General features: G+C 48.1%; 2 protein-coding genes across 12 annotated transcripts in view; both read left to right on the top strand.

The window, feature by feature from the left end:
* LOC139758515 (pancreatic triacylglycerol lipase-like) overlaps nt 1–19,359 on the top strand; it is a 210,395-nt gene that overhangs the window by 100,389 nt on the left and 90,647 nt on the right. For all 11 annotated transcript variants that reach the window (XM_071680024.1, XM_071680026.1, XM_071680027.1 and 8 more), the window contains exon 10: nt 18,372–18,513. In XM_071680024.1, coding sequence (XP_071536125.1) covers nt 18,372–18,513 — 142 coding nt within the window. The remainder of the gene's footprint in view (nt 1–18,371; nt 18,514–19,359) is intronic.
* Nucleotides 15,028–18,338, top strand: LOC139758519 (uncharacterized). Its single transcript, XM_071680038.1, has one exon. The coding sequence runs from the start codon at nt 15,084–15,086 to the stop codon at nt 16,206–16,208; it is 1,125 nt and encodes a 374-aa protein (XP_071536139.1). The 5' UTR covers nt 15,028–15,083; the 3' UTR covers nt 16,209–18,338.

The following is a 19,359-nucleotide window of genomic DNA, read 5'->3' as shown; positions in this document are numbered from 1 at the left end:
GTATACCGGGGTTGACGTGCTGTCAGTGGATTTAATCAAGGCATGTGAAGCGTCTGGGGTAAACCATGGAAAGCTGTGTAGGTATGTATATTTGCGTGTGTGGACGTATGTATATACATGTGTATGGGGGGGGGGGGGGGTTGGGCCATTTCTTTCGTCTGTTTCCTTGCGCTACCTCGCAAACGCGGGAGACAGCGACAAATATATATATATATATATATATATATATATATATATATATATATATATATATATAATATATATATATATATTCCTATGAGTCCACGGGGAAAATGAAACACGATAAGTTCCCAAGTGCACTTTCGTGTAATAATCACATCATCAGGGGAGACACAAGAGAGAAATATAAGTCAGTTGATATACAACGAATGGACGTAGCTAGGACACCATTTGGTAAACATGCATGTTTAGGATACCATTTGGTAAACTCATCGACTTTTGTATACCACCTTACCTAGTTTTCTAACATCTTAGCTTTCCCTTCACACAGACACACACATACATAGTAACGGTAAACAGGGAAGGATGAGTAGGTAGGACTTTAGAAAATAGTAGACTATGCTAATTTCCTCTGGGAACCTGCATTAGAGACAGGCTTATAGCAACGGCAAACACCTCACGGCAGGACCTTAAACCAAACCTAGGCTTTAAGATATGCAGGCGGGAGATCTCGCGTGAACTCACTTTCGTTTTCACAGTCAGGGGGATTTATTAATAAAGGACTGGTTTTACAGACATTAATGATAACATGAGAAATCATTTAACTTTTCTATATCATGATATGGTGGTGATGAAACTGCCAGCGACGTTCACAAAAAAAAAAAAAACATCAAACGTGTCGAAGATGCAATTACACAATGATAGTTTTAACATATAAGATGAAGAACATACGTAGATAAACTGTGTGAATAAATGGGAAAGGAAGTACGTAATTCGTTCCATCCTTGAGGGCAATGTCGTGACGCGCACTCATAGGTTATTCATTCTTATCACCAGCTCCGGAGTTGGTAGGTATGGATCAGCCGTGCGTGAATCATGCAGTTATTGTACTACAGTCGTGAATGAGAATGGTGTTTGGCAACAAGACGAGCTGTTACCCTTACCTGTCAGACATCACACGTTGAAGTATTTGATGGCATAAATATATCCATTTTCAATCATAAATGAAATCTGCTTTTTCTGGTTGAGTGTGAACAATGCAGTTACTTTTCATGTATCGCTGATTTCATTTAAAATTTTTCATTTTAATGTTTTTCCTGCCCGGTAAGGAATAACAGATTCGGAAGAAAACTTTTAACATGATATTGATCATCCCAGTGGTGTATCACGTGATTGTGATCGTCTTAGTGGTGTATCACATGATAGTGATCATCCCAGTGGTGTATCACGTGATTGTGATCGTCTTAGTGGTGTATCACATGATAGTGATCATCCCAGTGGTGTATCACGTGATTGTGATCGTCTTAGTGGTGTATCACATGATAGTGATCATCCCAGTGGTGTATCACGTGATTGTGATCGTCTTAGTGGTGTGTCACATGATAGTGATCATCCCAGTGGTGTATCACATGATTGTGATCGTCTTAGTGGAGTATCACATGATTGTGATCATCCCAGTGGTGTATCACATGATTGTGATCGTCTAGTGGTGTATCACATGATTGTGATCGTCTTAGTGGTGTATCACATGATTGTGATCGTCTTAGTGGTGTATCACATGATAGTGATCATCCCAGTGGTGTATCACGTGATTGTGATCGTCTTAGTGGTGTTTCACGTGATTGTGATCGTCTTAGTGGTGTATCACATGATAGTGATCATCCCAGTGGTGTATCACATGATAGTGATCATCCCAGTGGTGTATCACATGATTGTGATCGTCTTAGTGGTGTGTCACATGATAGTGATCATCCCAGTGGTGTTTCACGTGATTGTGATCGTCTTAGTGGTGTATCACATGATAGTGATCATCCCAGTGTGTATCACGTGATTGTGATCGTCTTAGTGGTGTATCACATGATAGTGATCATCCCAGTGGTGTATCACATGATTGTGATCGTCTTAGTGGTGTATCACATGATTGTGATCGTCTTAGTGGTGTATCACATGATTGTGATCGTCTTAGTGGTGTATCACATGATAGTGATCATCCCAGTGGTGTATCACATGATTGTGATCGTCTTAGTGGTGTGTCACATGATAGTGATCATCCCAGTGGTGTTTCACGTGATAGTGATCATCCCAGTGGTGTATCACATGATAGTGATCATCCCAGTGGTGTATCACGTGATTGTGATCGTCTTAGTGGTGTTTCACGTGATTGTGATCGTCTTAGTGGTGTATCACATGATAGTGATCATCCCAGTGGTGTATCACGTGATTGTGATCGTCTTAGTGGTGTTTCACGTGATTGTGATCGTCTTAGTGGTGTATCACATGATAGTGATCATCCCAGTGGTGTATCACGTGATTGTGATCGTCTTAGTGGTGTTTCACGTGATTGTGATCGTCTTAGTGGTGTATCACATGATAGTGATCATCCCAGTGGTGTTTCACGTGATTGTGATCGTCTTAGTGGTGTGTCACATGATAGTGATCATCCCAGTGGTGTATCACGTGATTATGATCGTCTTAGTGGTGTATCACATGATAGTGATCATCCCAGTGGTGTTTCACGTGATTGTGATCGTCTTAGTGGTGTGTCACATGATAGTGATCATCCCAGTGGTGTATCACGTGATTATGATCGTCTTAGTGGTGTATCACATGATTGTGATCATCCCAGTGGTGTATCACATGATAGTGATCGTCTTAGTGGTGTGTCACATGATAGTGATCGTCTTAGTGGTGTATCACATGATTGTGATCGTCTTAGTGGTGTATCACATGATAGTGATCGTCTTAGTGGTGTATCACATGATTGTGATCGTCTTAGTGGTGTGCCACATGATAGTGATCGTCTTAGTGGTGTGTCACATGATAGTGATCGTCTTAGTGGTGTGTCACATGATAGTGATCGTCTTAGTGGTGTATCACATGATAGTGATCGTCTTAGTGGTGTGTCACATGATAGTGATCGTCTTAGTGGTGTATCACATGATAGTGATCATCCCAGTGGTGTATCACATGATAGTGATCATCCAGTGGTGTATCACGTGATACTGATCGTCTTAGTGGTGTGTCACATGATAGTGATCATCCCAGTGGTGTATCACATGATAGTGATCGTCTTAGTGGTGTATCACATGATACTGATCGTCTTAGTGGTGTGTCACATGATAGTACTCGTCCCAGTGGTGTATTATGATAATGATCGTCTCAGTTGTGTATCACACGATAATGATCTTCCCAGTGGTATATCACATGATAGTGATCATTCCAGTGGTGTATTGCATGACTGGCCAGGGGGAGGTGCTTGGTGCTGAGGGTGTGGATGGCCGGCCGCGCTGGCCGTCGTCAGTTCCCCGCCAAGCGGTTCACACCTCGTCCCGCCACGACGCTGCCAGGTGAAGCCTAGCCAGCCCCTGAGTGATGGTGGGTTGAGTGTATAAGTGAGCGTGGACAGTGCTGGACGACGAATAATACTTGACCGTAAGCAGTTATTTTCATGCGTCTTTACTTAGATTCGTGTGAAATGAAACGACATTGCAGAGGGAAATTATAAGACAAGTTTGTTGTGAGTTTAACGTGCTTGCTAGTCAGAACGAAGTGATATTAGGCAGCCCTCAAGTTTTTATTTTAGGTGTGTGTGGAGAGATGTTCCTAAGATTGAATTTGCTAATTAGGATTAGGGAAAATGATTTGGTAAACAGAGAAGAGGTAGTGAAAGCTTTGCGGAAGATGAAAGCCGGCAAGGCAGCAGGTTTGGATGGTATTGCAGTGGAATTTATTAAAAAAGGGGGTGACTGTATTGTTGACTGGTTGGTAAGGTTATTTAATGTATGTATGACTCATGGTGAGGTGCCTGAGGATTGGCGGAATGCGTGCATAGTGCCATTGTACAAAGGCAAAGGGGATAAGAGTGAGTGCTCAAATTACAGAGGTATAAGTTTGTTGAGTATTCCTGGTAAATTATATGGGAGGGTATTGATTGAGAGGGTGAAGGCATGTACAGAGCATCAGATTGGGGAAGAGCAGTGTGGTTTCAGAAGTGGTAGAGGATGTGTGGATCAGGTGTTTGCTTTGAAGAATGTATGTGAGAAATACTTAGAAAAGCAAATGGATTTGTATGTAGCATTTATGGATCTGGAGAAGGCATATGATAGAGTTGATAGAGATGCTCTGTGGAAGGTATTAAGAATATATGGTGTGGGAGGAAAGTTGTTAGAAGCAGTGAAAAGTTTTAATCGAGGATGTAAGGCATGTGTACGTGTAGGAAGAGAGGAAAGTGATTGGTTCTCAGTGAATGTAGGTTTGCGGCAGGGGTGTGTGATGTCTCCATGGTTGTTTAATTTGTTTATGGATGGGGTTGTTAGGGAGGTAAATGCAAGAGTTTTGGAAAGAGGGGCAAGTATGAAGTCTGTTGGGGATGAGAGAGCTTGGGAAGTGAGTCAGTTGTTGTTCGCTGATGATACAGCGCTGGTGGCTGATTCATGTGAGAAACTGCAGAAGCTGGTGACTGAGTTTGGAAAAGTGTGTGGAAGAAGAAAGTTAAGAGTAAATGTGAATAAGAGCAAGGTTATTAGGTACAGTAGGGTTGAGGGTCAAGTCAATTGGGAGGTGAGTTTGAATGGAGAAAAACTGGAGGAAGTGAAGTGTTTTAGATATCTGGGAGTGGATCTGGCAGCGGATGGAACCATGGAAGCGGAAGTGGATCATAGGGTGGGGGAGGGGGCGAAAATCCTGGGGGCCTTGAAGAATGTGTGGAAGTCGAGAACATTATCTCGGAAAGCAAAAATGGGTATGTTTGAAGGAATAGTGGTTCCAACAATGTTGTGTGGTTGCGAGGCGTGGGCTATGGATAGAGTTGTGCGCAGGAGGATGGATGTGCTGGAAATGAGATGTTTGAGGACAATGTGTGGTGTGAGGTGGTTTGATCGAGTGAGTAACGTAAGGGTAAGAGAGATGTGTGGAAATAAAAAGAGCGTGGTTGAGAGAGCAGAAGAGGGTGTTTTGAAGTGGTTTGGGCACATGGAGAGGATGAGTGAGGAAAGATTGACCAAGAGGATATATGTGTCGGAGGTGGAGGGAACAAGAGAAGAGGGAGACCAAATTGGAGGTGGAAAGATGGAGTGAAAAAGATTTTGTGTGATCGGGGCCTGAACATGCAGGAGGGTGAAAGGAGGGCAAGGAATAGAGTGAATTGGATCGATGTGGTATACCGGGGTTGACGTGCTGTCAGTGGATTGAATCAGGGCATGTGAAGCGTCTGGGGTAAACCATGGAAAGCTGTGTAGGTATGTATATTTGCGTGTGTGGACGTATGTATATACATGTGTATGGGGGGGGTTGGGCCATTTCTTTCGTCTGTTTCCTTGCGCTACCTCGCAAACGCGGGAGACAGCGACAAAGTATAATAATACTATATATATATATATATATATATATATATATATATATATATATATATATATATATATATATATATATATATATGATGGTTATTAGAATTTAGTATTATTTGTAGTAATAGTAGACAAAGTGTAGGTGGTAGTAGTGGTAGTGGTAGTATCAGTAAATGCATAGCGTCGACGGGTGACTGTCGGAGGCGGTGTAACGACTGGTAGTGTTGCACAGGTGCATAACATTAGTTCTCACAACTTTTTTTCACAGTGAACGCCATTACAAAGGTAGAATATGCTCCAGTCAAGGCCATCTCAGATGAGAGAGAAAAGTCATAGATGAAGTGGAAATTGATCAAGGCTCTGCAAGTGTTTACAGAGCTGACCATGCGTAGAGAAAGAAGGGTTATGCGAAGAGGGAAAGATAACGGAAGGAAGAGAATTCCAAAGCTTGTCTGTTTGAGGGAAGGGGGCATCTTAACAGTTAATCCTCGACAGATTCCACACAATCTATGGGATGCGGTTGTTAAACGCGTCTCATGTGTCCAAACTATAACGGTCGGGATAAGTGCAGACGACTCGCGAGAACAGTGGCCAAAGACAATATTTACAGAATATACATACACACACATGTACATATATATATACATATATATATATATATATATATATATATATATATATATAGAGAGAGAGAGAGAGAGAGAGAGAGAGAGAGAGAGAGAGAGAGAGAGCAGCATCGCGGCGTAAGGAAAGGAAAGGTTAGAGAGAGGTAATGCCAGAAGTAATAAGACTCCTGATTCCCCGCTGCTCAGGAGGAAGGTGGAGGATGAGCCACCTCAAATGTGTGAGCAGCAATCCATACTTAGGCAGATAAAACCCCTGTCGATGTGTAACAGCTGCTGGCAAATATATTACGGCACTACAAAGCTACCAGCTTTTGGGAAGCAGACTTTGTGATCTCGATGGATATCCAGGACACAGTAGGGGATATTGATCATGTGGGATATCCAGGACACAGTAGGGGATACTGATCATGTGGGATATCCAGGACACAGTAGGGGATGTTGATCATGTGGGATATCCAGGACACAGTAGGGGATACTGATCATGTGGGATATCCAGGACACAGTAGGGGATGTTGATCATGTGGGATATCCAGGACACAGTAGGGGATACTGATCATGTGGGATATCCAGGACACAGTAGGGGATATTGATCATGTGGGATATCCAGGACACAGTAGGGGATACTGATCATGTGGGATATCCAGGACACAGTAGGGGATATTGATCATGTGGGATATCCAGGACACAGTAGGGGATATTGATCATGTGGGATATCCAGGACACAGTAGGGGATACTGATCATGTGGGATATCCAGGACACAGTAGGGGATGTTGATCATGTGGGATATCCAGGACACAGTAGGGGATATTGATCATGTGGGATATCCAGGACACAGTAGGGGATATTGATCATGTGGGATATCCAGGACACAGTAGGGGATATTGATCATGTGGGATATCCAGGACACAGTAGGGGATATGGTTATACCCAACATGTTTATACTATCAGTGGGAGTTTTGAAATGGAACAGATGGAAATGAATGATCCCAAGAAAGAGAATAGGGTGAAACTGCGTTGTTGTACTCTGATATTGATCAAGGTTTCCCATTCCGGATTCCTGCACAGGACTGAACTGAGAGTGGAAATATGATCAGTGTGAGAAAGAGAAGGAGCATTAGAGGGAGCAAAAGTGAGGTTAAAGTGTATAACGTGGGATCATTAGGTTAAGAGTGAACGAGGTTAGAAGAGCGAAGAGGGATGGGCTGCACCAAGGCGCGCTTCCAAACGTAAGGGGCAAGTCTTGATTTTAAGACAGGCGAGCGAGGATTGATGCTGGCTCAGAGGCACGCTCCCTTCGTTCCCCGGGAGGTATGCCATCTGAGCTATACACCTTGGTCCTCCTTAAGCTGGGAGAGCACTTGGAAGACCCTGTGTCAGGAGAATGTAGCATATAGTGTAGGTTCAGTGGGAGGAGATGCGGCCGGAGGAATAGAAACGGAATCATCCAGCGATAAGTTCGCGGAAAACAAGGTGACAAAAAGAGCGAGCTTATGAGGTGGAGAGTCGGCAACATAATGATCACGTGGGAAAAGAAGAGGAAAGGTTATAGATGCTTTTGGTTAAGGACATAAAAATGGTTTGTCAGTAAAAGAAAGAGTCGAAGTCAACGAACTTTCTTTTACGAAAGTGAGCTTAGCTCTGTGAAGAACAGGTTTGCAGTGATTCCGAGCAGATATAAAAGCACAATGGGTTTCTGAGGAAGACAAGAGTATCATGGTCCAGCACGCACCTTCCCTGATGGGACAGGAATCAGAGCAGTAGCGCTCAAACCACGACCGGGAGAAAATGATGTGGAAGAGGAAAGGGTGTAGGCCCCTGTTCCAGGCAAGCTAGCTACTGCTGTGTGTGTAGCACACGCCCCGAGACATCCCGACCAGAGAAGCAGTACCCATCCTAGGGTAAGTCAGGAAAAAAGCTGTGCCATGGATAACCACTGAGAGCTTTTCCAAAGTGCCAAAGCTAGCATTTCTTGGGAGGGTAGAGGACGAGCGTGACCAGTTGAATAAGATTGTGGTCAGAAGACCCTAAGGTGGGCAGAAATGGTGCGTGTATGTGTATGTGTGTAGTGGGAGGGTTCAGAGGAAAAAGAGGTTAAGTGTGTAAGAACGGTAGTCGTGAGGGTCAGGAATTGGGCTAGGGTGTATGATTTATAGTTATCGTTAAGGAGGTAAAAAGAAAAGGCTTCGGCTCCACCAGAATCGTCCAAGTTCGAGCCTGACCTTGTCTTATGATGTACATTGAAGTCCCCAACATAGAGGATCTAAGCGCGTGGATGCGAGGAGAGCAGGGCTTCGTGGCAAGAAGTTAGATAATCGACGAGTTCACGTGGTTGGAGGAACTTGGGGTGGAGGGGAGGGGGTAAAGTAAACGCAACACAAGATCCAAGTAATGCAAGGTAGAGATGTTTGAGTCAGATGATGTCAAAGTTAGGACACTCAAAATCCACGAGGCCAGCAGCAGGTGTCAGTAGGCACCAGCTCGTGGAGCGGAAGCTATGGTAGAGATTATGGGTGAAGGTCTGACGGTGCCGAGGAGGAGGAGTAGCTGCCTTGAACAGTTGGTGGGATTCAGAGGGAAGAACAATGGGAGGAGGTAAAAAGGTGGTGTTCGGTAGAAGAATGGCTAGTTGCTAGACGGCGATTGTTGTAGAATTGGACAGAATTACAGCCAGGTCCGAGGAGCTGTGGGAATGGTTCCCAGTCGCATGATGGCTGTTACGTGGACTCTGGACCCCCCCCCCCCCACACACACACACACATACATACACTACCCTTCTCGACAGGTGGCGCCCCTTTGAATCTGCCCCGGTGAAGTAGTTCTTGTTTCTGCTGTCTTTTGAAGTATTGAACAGTTGGAAAACAGTATTAAGGGTACGTACTTGTGAGTTGTGTGGTGTTAAGTATGAGGAAAAGAAAGGTAGGGGGTTGGGGTTGAATGACAGCGCAAACCACATGTGGTTGAGGCGAGGGTAAGAAATGCCAGAGCGATGTGGGCAGCCTGAGAGGGTGGACGTAACAAACTCGGCAATGCTGGCGCTGCCCCGCGGCCACTACCCTCCCCGAAACTCTGGCTGCCATCCACTACTGCTGAATGTTTTCATGATATGTCGCCTCCTAGGATTCGCATGTTGCTGATAAGACTATTATTTTTTTTTTTCCTGTATCTAGATGTTTTAAGAAACTCATCTCTGTATTGTAAGGTGAAAGATTGGCGCATTGTGAACGGTTTTCGTTTGTTCATTTGATATTTATATATGAAAAAGGTAGTTTCTTGAATATTCATTTAAGAGATTCGTGGAATATTTCGTAATGAAGGGGCCTTGGGATTGTAAACCCAGGACGCCTCATTCTGGGGCTCCTATAGCTTCAAATCTGCTCTGTACTCAGTTATAAGAGCAGTCCTCTCCATTCAAATTCACACCCCAAAACACCTGCCTCTTTTCATAGCTATACCCTAACAACTTTGATTGTGTTCACATTTACTCGGAAACCACTTTTGCAGTTCAACACTCGAATCTGCCACCAACACCGCATCATCAGCAAACAACACCCGACTCATCTCCCAGACAGCCCCACCCCAAACAGACTGCGCGCACCTGATCCTTCCTCCAAGACTCATGCATTAGCCTCCTTCACCACCCAAGCCATAGACAAATGAAACAGCCATGGAGACATCACACTCCCCTGCCAAGAACCCACTTTCGAATGGAACCACTCACCCTCCTCCCTACCTTCTTGCACACACGCTACCTTACTCTCATGGTATAAACTCCTCACGGCTTTTGATAAATTTCTTAACACATCATTCGTTCGTAGCACCTTCCACTGAACGTCTTCATCCGCCACAGCAAACGCTTCCGTCAGATCCATGAATGCTACGTACACCCTTCTGCTCCTCTGTTTCTCATACTGCTCAGAGCAAACACCTGACCCACACGTTCTCTACCACCCCTGAGACCACAGTGTTCCTCCCCACTCTGATGTTCTATGCATGCCACATAACACTCAGGCCTCACGTCACCCCACACCTGCTGTACATGACACTCAGGCCTCACGTCACCCCACACCTGCTGTACATGACACTCAGACCTCACGTCACTCCACACCTGCTGTACATGACACTCAGGCCTCACGTCACCCCACACGTGCTGTACATGACACTCAGACATCACGTCACCCCACACCTGCTGTACATGACACTCAGGCATCACGTCACCCCACACCTGCTGTACATGACACTCAGACCTCACGTCACCCCACACCTGCTGTACATGACACTCAGGCCTCACGTCACCCCACACCAGCTGTACATGACACTCAGGCCTCACGTCACCCCACACCTGCTGTACATGACACTCAGACCTCACGTCACCCCACACCTGCTGTACATGACACTGAGGCCTCACGTCACCACACACCTGCTGTACATGACACTCAGACCTCACGTCACCCCACACCTGCTGTACATGACACTCAGGCCTCACGTCACCCCACACCTGCTGTACATGACACTCAGACCTCACGTCACCCCATCCTGCTGTACATGACACTCAGACCTCACGTCACCCCACACCTGCTGTACATGACACTCAGACCTCACGTCACCCCACACCTGCTGTACATGACACACAGGCCTTACGTCACCCCACACCTGCTATACATGACACTCAGGCCTCACGTCACCCCACACCTGCTGTACATGACACTCAGGCCTCACGTCACCCCACACCTGCTGTACATGACACTCAGGCCTCACGTCACCCCACACCTGCAGTACATGACACTCAGACCTCACGTCACCCCACACCTGCTGTACATGACACTCAGGCCTCACGTCACCCCACACCTGCAGTACATGACACTCAGACCTCACGTCACCCCACACCTGCTGTACATGACACTCAGACCTCACGTCACCCCACACCTGCTGTACATGACACTCTGGCCTCACGTCGCCCCACACTTGCTGTACATGACACTCAGGCCTCACGTCACCCCACACCTGCTGTACATGACACTCAGACCTCACGTCACCCCACACCTGCTGTACATGACACTCAGGCCTCACGTCACCCCACACCTGCTGTACATGACACTCAGGCCTCACGTCACCCCACACCTGCTGTACATGACACTCAGACCTCACGTCACCCCACACCTGCTGTACATGACACTCAGGCTTCACGTCACCCCACACCTGCTGTACATGACACTCAGGCCTCACGTCACCCCACACCAGCTGTACATGACACTCAGACCTCACGTCACCCCACACCTGCTGTACATGACACTCTGGCCTCACGTCACCCCACACCTGCTGTACATGACACTCAGACCTCACGTCACCCCACACCTGCTGTACATGACACTCAGGCCTCACGTCGCCCCACACCTGCTGTACATGACACTCAGGCATCACGTCGCCCCACACCTGCAGTACATGACACTCAGACCTCACGTCACCCCACACCTGCTGTACATGACACTCAGACTTCACGTCACCCCACACCTGCTGTACATGACACTGAGACCTCACGTCACCCCACACCTGCTGTGCGTGACACTCAGGCATCACGTCACCCCACACCTGCTGTACATGACACTCAGACCTCACGTCACCCCACACCTGCTGTACATGACACTCAGGCTTCACGTCACCCCACACCTGCTGTACATGACACTCAGGCCTCACGTCACCCCACACCAGCTGTACATGACACTCAGACCTCACGTCACCCCACACCTGCTGTACATGACACTCTGGCCTCACGTCACCCCACACCTGCTGTACATGACACTCAGACCTCACGTCACCCCACACCTGCTGTACATGACACTCAGGCCTCACGTCGCCCCACACCTGCTGTACATGACACTCAGGCATCACGTCGCCCCACACCTGCAGTACATGACACTCAGACCTCACGTCACCCCACACCTGCTGTACATGACACTCAGACTTCACGTCACCCCACACCTGCTGTACATGACACTCTGGCCTCACGTCGCCCCACACTTGCTGTACATGACACTCAGGCCTCACGTCACCCCACACCTGCTGTACATGACACTCAGACCTCACGTCACCCCACACCTGCTGTACATGACACTCAGGCCTCACGTCACCCCACACCTGCTGTACATGACACTCAGGCCTCACGTCACCCCACACCTGCTGTACATGACACTCAGACCTCACGTCACCCCACACCTGCTGTACATGACACTCAGGCTTCACGTCACCCCACACCTGCTGTACATGACACTCAGGCCTCACGTCACCCCACACCAGCTGTACATGACACTCAGACCTCACGTCACCCCACACCTGCTGTACATGACACTCTGGCCTCACGTCACCCCACACCTGCTGTACATGACACTCAGACCTCACGTCACCCCACACCTGCTGTACATGACACTCAGGCCTCACGTCGCCCCACACCTGCTGTACATGACACTCAGGCATCACGTCGCCCCACACCTGCAGTACATGACACTCAGACCTCACGTCACCCCACACCTGCTGTACATGACACTCAGACTTCACGTCACCCCACACCTGCTGTACATGACACTGAGACCTCACGTCACCCCACACCTGCTGTGCGTGACACTCAGGCATCACGTCACCCCACACCTGCTGTACATGACACTCAGACCTCACGTCACCCCACACCTGCTGTACATGACACTCAGGCTTCACGTCACCCCACACCTGCTGTACATGACACTCAGGCCTCACGTCACCCCACACCAGCTGTACATGACACTCAGACCTCACGTCACCCCACACCTGCTGTACATGACACTCTGGCCTCACGTCACCCCACACCTGCTGTACATGACACTCAGACCTCACGTCACCCCACACCTGCTGTACATGACACTCAGGCCTCACGTCGCCCCACACCTGCTGTACATGACACTCAGGCATCACGTCGCCCCACACCTGCAGTACATGACACTCAGACCTCACGTCACCCCACACCTGCTGTACATGACACTCAGACTTCACGTCACCCCACACCTGCTGTACATGACACTGAGACCTCACGTCACCCCACACCTGCTGTGCGTGACACTCAGGCATCACGTCACCCCACACCTGCTGTACATGACACTCAGAGCTCACGTCACCCCACCCCTGCTGTACATGACACTCAGGCCTCATGTCGCCCCACACCTACTGTACATGACACTCAGGCCTCACGTCACCCCACACCTGCTGTACATGACACTCAGGCCTCACGTCACCCCACACCTGCTGTACATGACACTCAGGCCTCACGTCACCCCACACCTGCTGTATATGAAACTCAGGCATCACGTCGCCCCACACCTGCTGTACATGACACTCAGGCCTCACGTCGCCCCACACCTGCTGTACATGACACTCAGGCCTCACGTCACCCCACACCTGCTGTACATGACACTCAGACCTCACGTCACCCCACACTTGCTGTGCATGACACTCAGGCCTCATGTCGCCCCACACCTGCTGTACATGACACTCAGGCCTCATGTCGCCCCACACCTGCTGTACATGACACTCAGGCCTCACGTCACCCCACACCTGCTGTACATGACACTCAGGCCTCACGTCGCCCCACACCTGCTGTGCATGACACTCAGGCATCACGTCACCCCACACTTGCTGTACATGACACTCAGACCTCACGTCACCCCACACCTGCTGTACATGACACTCAGGCCTCACGTCACCCCACACCTGCTGTACATGACACTCAGGCCTCACGTCACCCCACACCTGCTGTACATGACACTCAGGCCTCACGTCGCCCCACACCTGCTGTGCATGACACTCTGGCATCACTTCACCCCACACTTGCTGTACATGACACTCAGACCTCACGTCACCCCACACCTGCTGTACATGACACTCAGACCTCACGTCACCCCACACCTGCTGTACATGACACTCAGACCTCACGTCACCCCACACCTGCTGTACATGACACTCAGGCATCACGTCACCCCACACTTGCTGTACATGACACTCAGACCTCACGTCACCCCACACCTGCTGTACATGACACTCAGACCTCACGTCACCCCACACGTGCTGTACATGACACTCAGACCTCACGTCACCCCACACCTGCTGTACATGACACTCAGGCCTCACGTCACCCCACACTTGCTGTACATGACACTCAGACCTCACGTCACCTCACACCTGCTGTAAATGACACTCAGGCCTCACGTCACCCCACACCTGCTGTACATGACACTCAGGCCTCACGTCACCCCACACCTGCTGTACATGACACTCAGGCCTCACGTCACCCCACACCTGCTGTACATGACACTCAGACCTCCCGTCACCCCACACCTGCTGTACATGACACTCAGGCCTCATGTCGCCCCACACCTGCTGTACATGACACTCAGACCTCACGTCACCCCACACCTGCTGTACATGACACTCAGGCCTCACGTCGCCCCACACCTGCTGTGCATGACACTCTGGCATCACGTCACCCCACACTTGCTGTACATGACACTCAGACCTCACGTCACCCCACACCTGCTGTACATGACACTCAGGCCTCACGTCACCCCACACCTGCTGTACATGACACTCAGACCTCACGTCACCCCACACCTGCTGTACATGACACTCAGACCTCACGTCACCCCACACCTGCTGTACATGACACTCAGGCATCACGTCACCCCACACCTGCTGTACATGACACTCAGACCTCACGTCACCCCACACCTGCTGTACATGACACTCAGACCTCACGTCACCCCACACCTGCTGTACATGACACTCAGGCCTCACGTCACCCCACACTTGCTGTACATTAGATGTGATTAAATGAAAGTGATCCTCCTGAGGAGCGATACCTCCTACCTTTTTAGTTAGGATTTTCAAGATACCGAAACTTCGTGAGGTGTATTAATGTTGCTAAGAGATGTGAGGAAGAAGGGGCACGAGGAGGCACAGACTTTGGCTACACTGACTAAGTCGTGTGTGGCTCCAGTGGCACGGAGTCACCAGGAAATGATCATGATACCACTGGAGAAGCCGGAGGCCACACTCGCCTCCCTCCAGCACCAGATGGAGAATTCGTACGAGGAGGTCCTTGCCGTCCGTCCCGCGAACCCGGATTCGGCAGGGGCCACCTCCTCGCATCACGAGGCGGAGGCTGTGCCCTGCGAACCTCCACCAGCAGAAGGCGTCCTCTTCAGACCTCTTCGTCCCCTGCGTTGCCTCCTGACGGTGGTGGGGGTTGCGCCCCAGGTGTATGACGCCACCACCGGCGAGTTCAGGGTGTCGTGGAGGAGGCTGGCCAGCCTGCACGTTCTCTTCACCGCCACGTACCTCGTCGTCATCACCACCGTCACGACCATCAGCCTCTGCAGGCACCTCGCCGTCAGACCGGCCGTAGCAGCCGCGACCGAGGACAGGAGTGTCAAGGTGATCTTCGTGGCGATCGTGGGCGGGTACCAGATCAACGCCCTGGTCCAGGTCCTCAACACGGTGTACGCCGGCCGCCGTTACTGCCGTCTCCTCAACTCGTGGAACCTCCTGGCGAGGGAGGACGGCATCAACCCCACCAGGGGTCTGTACCTCAAGTCCTGCGTCCAGGTGGGCTTCGTGGTCTCCTTCATAGTAGTCATGCTGGTGCTGGCGACGATCGGGGTGCCTGCCATTCTACCTCACGTCCTGGACGGCCTCGCTGAGTGGATGTTCATGGTGCCTCCCTCCTGGCTCACGCACTCCACGCCCTCCGCTAAGGTACTGCTACCACACTCCTGGCTCACGCACTCCACACACTCCTCTATAGTACTACTACCACACTCCTGGCTCACGCACTCCACGCCCTTCGATAAAGTACTACCACACTACTGGCTCATGCACTCCACGCCCTCCGGTTCCTGGCTCACGCACTCCACACTCTCCGCTAAGGTACTACCACACCCCTGGCTCCTACCACACTCTCTACTAAGGTATTGCTACACTCCTGACTCACGCACTCCACTCTCCAGTCACTCTACACTTCGTTACGTACTGTACTTCTAGTTCTCCCACTTTGCATTCCTCAAAGGTACAATGCTCATGTCTCACCCGCTGAAGGACTGAACTGATGGTGTGTGTGTGTGTGTGTGTGTGTGTTTGGGGGCGGGTCGTGTAAGTCTTCACATTTTCCAGTGTTGACGGAGGAACACATTATCAAACACCTAGGTCATGTTACAGGTCGTCATGACCAATGCTAGGCGTGACTTCCACCTCAGATCACCTGTGTTATAATTAGGCTTGACTTCCACCTCAGATCACCTGTGTTATAGCTAACCAACACACCTTCTCCATTTGCCTGCCTTAGCACTTAACGGGTGTTGACATAACTGACTTGCAAAAGTTGTTTCTATTTATTTTTTCCCCCATGATTCGTCTACCTCTACTAAACACAGCTTATTGTCACGGGAATAGAGACATACGTCCCTCTTCCTTTACGTAAGACTGATACTTCATTTGGTCCATAATTCGACCAATCTTGAGGTTGACTAGGGCAAAGCTGATGGTTTGGAAAGACTCCCTTCCACTGTCATTCATTTTTTTCACCGCACAAGATAATTGCAGGAGCCATTCGTCAGGCGAAGCGCTCCTTTATCCAGAGGAATTTGTGATAATCATTCTTTGTCCCAGTGGTACATAGACCCGCCTCTCTAGCGAGTGTGGTGTATAAGGTTCCAGTACTGAGTATTCGAAGGCAAGTAGACGACTTTCTACAGAGCGAAACATTTCTTAAAGAGTTCTACGAGAGTGTGAGCTTAGTCTTAACAAAAGGAAAGGCTGGGTGAACAGTTTGTATTTCGACCGCCAGAAAGCATGTGACACTGTGAAGTATGGAAGACTGATTAAGAAGCTGGATCACCTTGCAGAACTAAAGGAAAATTTCCCTCGATGGACACATGATTATTTCGGTGAAAATGACTAGAGGACGTATGTCAGATGGGCTGACTCCAAATGGGTCGAGGTGAGTAGCGGATTGCCACGGTTGGGTTCTGAGACGTTATTACCTTTCTTGATTTAAGTCTGACTTGCCTGAAGGTATTTACTCCCACGTGTATATGTCTGCAGATGACGCAAAGGTCATGAAGGAAGTAAGAGGGATTGTATCACCTTATAAGAGGACCTGAATAGACTCCCAAGACTGCTTGGATACCTGGGGATGAAATTTAACCCGAGCAAATGTAAAGTGATGAGGATGGGACATTGAAAGGTCTCAATATTATTATTGTCTGGCAGGAAGTAAGCTTCAGGATTCAGTGTGTGAGAAGGACTTGGGAGAAAATATCATCCCGAACGTGTGACTCGCTTCTGGGAAATATTAGAAAAGCTGTCGAGCACATGGAAAAGCTAGTCATCGAATTTGCATACCTTGGAAGAGAGAAGTGTGAGTGACCTAATATGAATCTATAAATTTCCAAAACAGATTGTTGACATAGACAGTGAACAGCTCTGCTAGACACGTAGAGATAGAACAACCAGAGGATATAACATGAAATTAAGGGAGATATATGTTAAGCGTATGAGGCAGTACTTGTATAATGGAAGGGTGGTGGATTAAATGTACTAAAATGACTGAGGACATGGTTAATGCAGAGATCATAAATAGATAAAAAAAAGTTCTATGACAATATTCAAGAGATGGGCCCCTCGAGTGTAGAACACCCTCCCCATACATAACAAGAACGATGCTAAGTAGGTAATTACACCCACGAGTGATTATATTGACTATTGAACAAAGAACTGAAATTTAATATATGTTAGCAGTTAACCTTACGAAAGGGTTAAATGTTTAAACTTGTTTGAAGGTAAACTTCAGTATACTGTAATGGGTCTCAAGATGTTTATTACTTTGAATTATACGTTCAAGGGACTGATTGTTATTTCGCGCTTCTCCCTTATGATTTATGATAACAGCAAATTGAGCTTTTCTTCAAGCATGAGTTATATTGATTTATAGACTTATTTGTGGTGTACGGCGAGAGAGTTCTCCATCATTTGAATATTCTTGACCATCTTAAACCTACGAAAGATGTCTTCATAACCACGTCCTCTGTTATCTTATTCCATTCATCCACCACATATACTATAAAAGTACTTCTATACATTGTTTTTAGGCGAGGTTTTATGCATGCAAGTTGCTGAGCGTCACATGGGTACACAACTCATTTGCAGATGGTGCACGCAGCGGTGTGCCTGATAGCGCTGCACCAGTTCACCATCAACAAAGGCTACGTCTTCTCCTTCACCAGCCACTGCCATCTGCTCAAGACGGGCCTGGCCTTGTGGAACGCTCAGCTGGGCCGCGCCATCAACGGTCAGTACCACACACACACACACACACACACACACACGTCACGTGACACTTGTCAGTTACTGTTAGTAGTTTGTCTTAATGATCTGTTTACTCAGGCAGAGGCATTGTGTATGAATATGAAGGGGCGATGGATATCATACACGTCCAGTCGAACATTTCTCATTCCCACGGCGATCCCATTTCCTCTCATTTCGAAGGTGTACAGCTTTCCGGAGTAAGGTTTCGTATTGCTACAACGCAATTTCTCCCTGTATCTCTTTCTAAGAATTGTTTCTCTTCCTGTTTTATGGCAAAACACGACGGTTCATCCATGTGGTAATATGAACATGTCGGCCATGACCATATCCTCCACTCTGCCCTAGAAACAACCCCACGTAATCAACATCACAAAGTCTGTTTACCTCAAGCTCCCAGGAACCCTCCAACTAACTCAACCTCCTCCTCTTAAGATCGTTGCTCTCAGGACTCGTCAGAGACGTTCATAGCTTAACTTCCAACCGCCTGGAGCAGAGAGTATTATGTAATGCTCGCTTGGAGTGTCAGCTATCTTGATTTTTACAAGGGTGTGGCACACTAGGCTCTGACCCTCCAACAGGTAGTGGTGTGTGACGGACCTTGAGCTGTCATGCTGTATGTTCATGAGCATGACCCATGACGCTACAGGGTGTCTGTATGTAATTAGGGAAAGAGTGGTGCATAGGTTACGTAAATGGCCACCAACAACCAAGGTGTCGTTGGAATGTTATTTTATTTCTGGAATAATATATATATATATTATATATATATATATATATATATATATATATATATATATATATATATATATATATATATATATATATATAA

This window comes from Panulirus ornatus, chromosome 30, assembly GCF_036320965.1.
Source record: "Panulirus ornatus isolate Po-2019 chromosome 30, ASM3632096v1, whole genome shotgun sequence".
Taxonomy (NCBI): Eukaryota; Metazoa; Arthropoda; class Malacostraca; order Decapoda; family Palinuridae; genus Panulirus; species Panulirus ornatus.
Note: the sequence above shows the minus strand (reverse complement) of the source record. Positions and strands in the feature narration are given on the sequence as shown.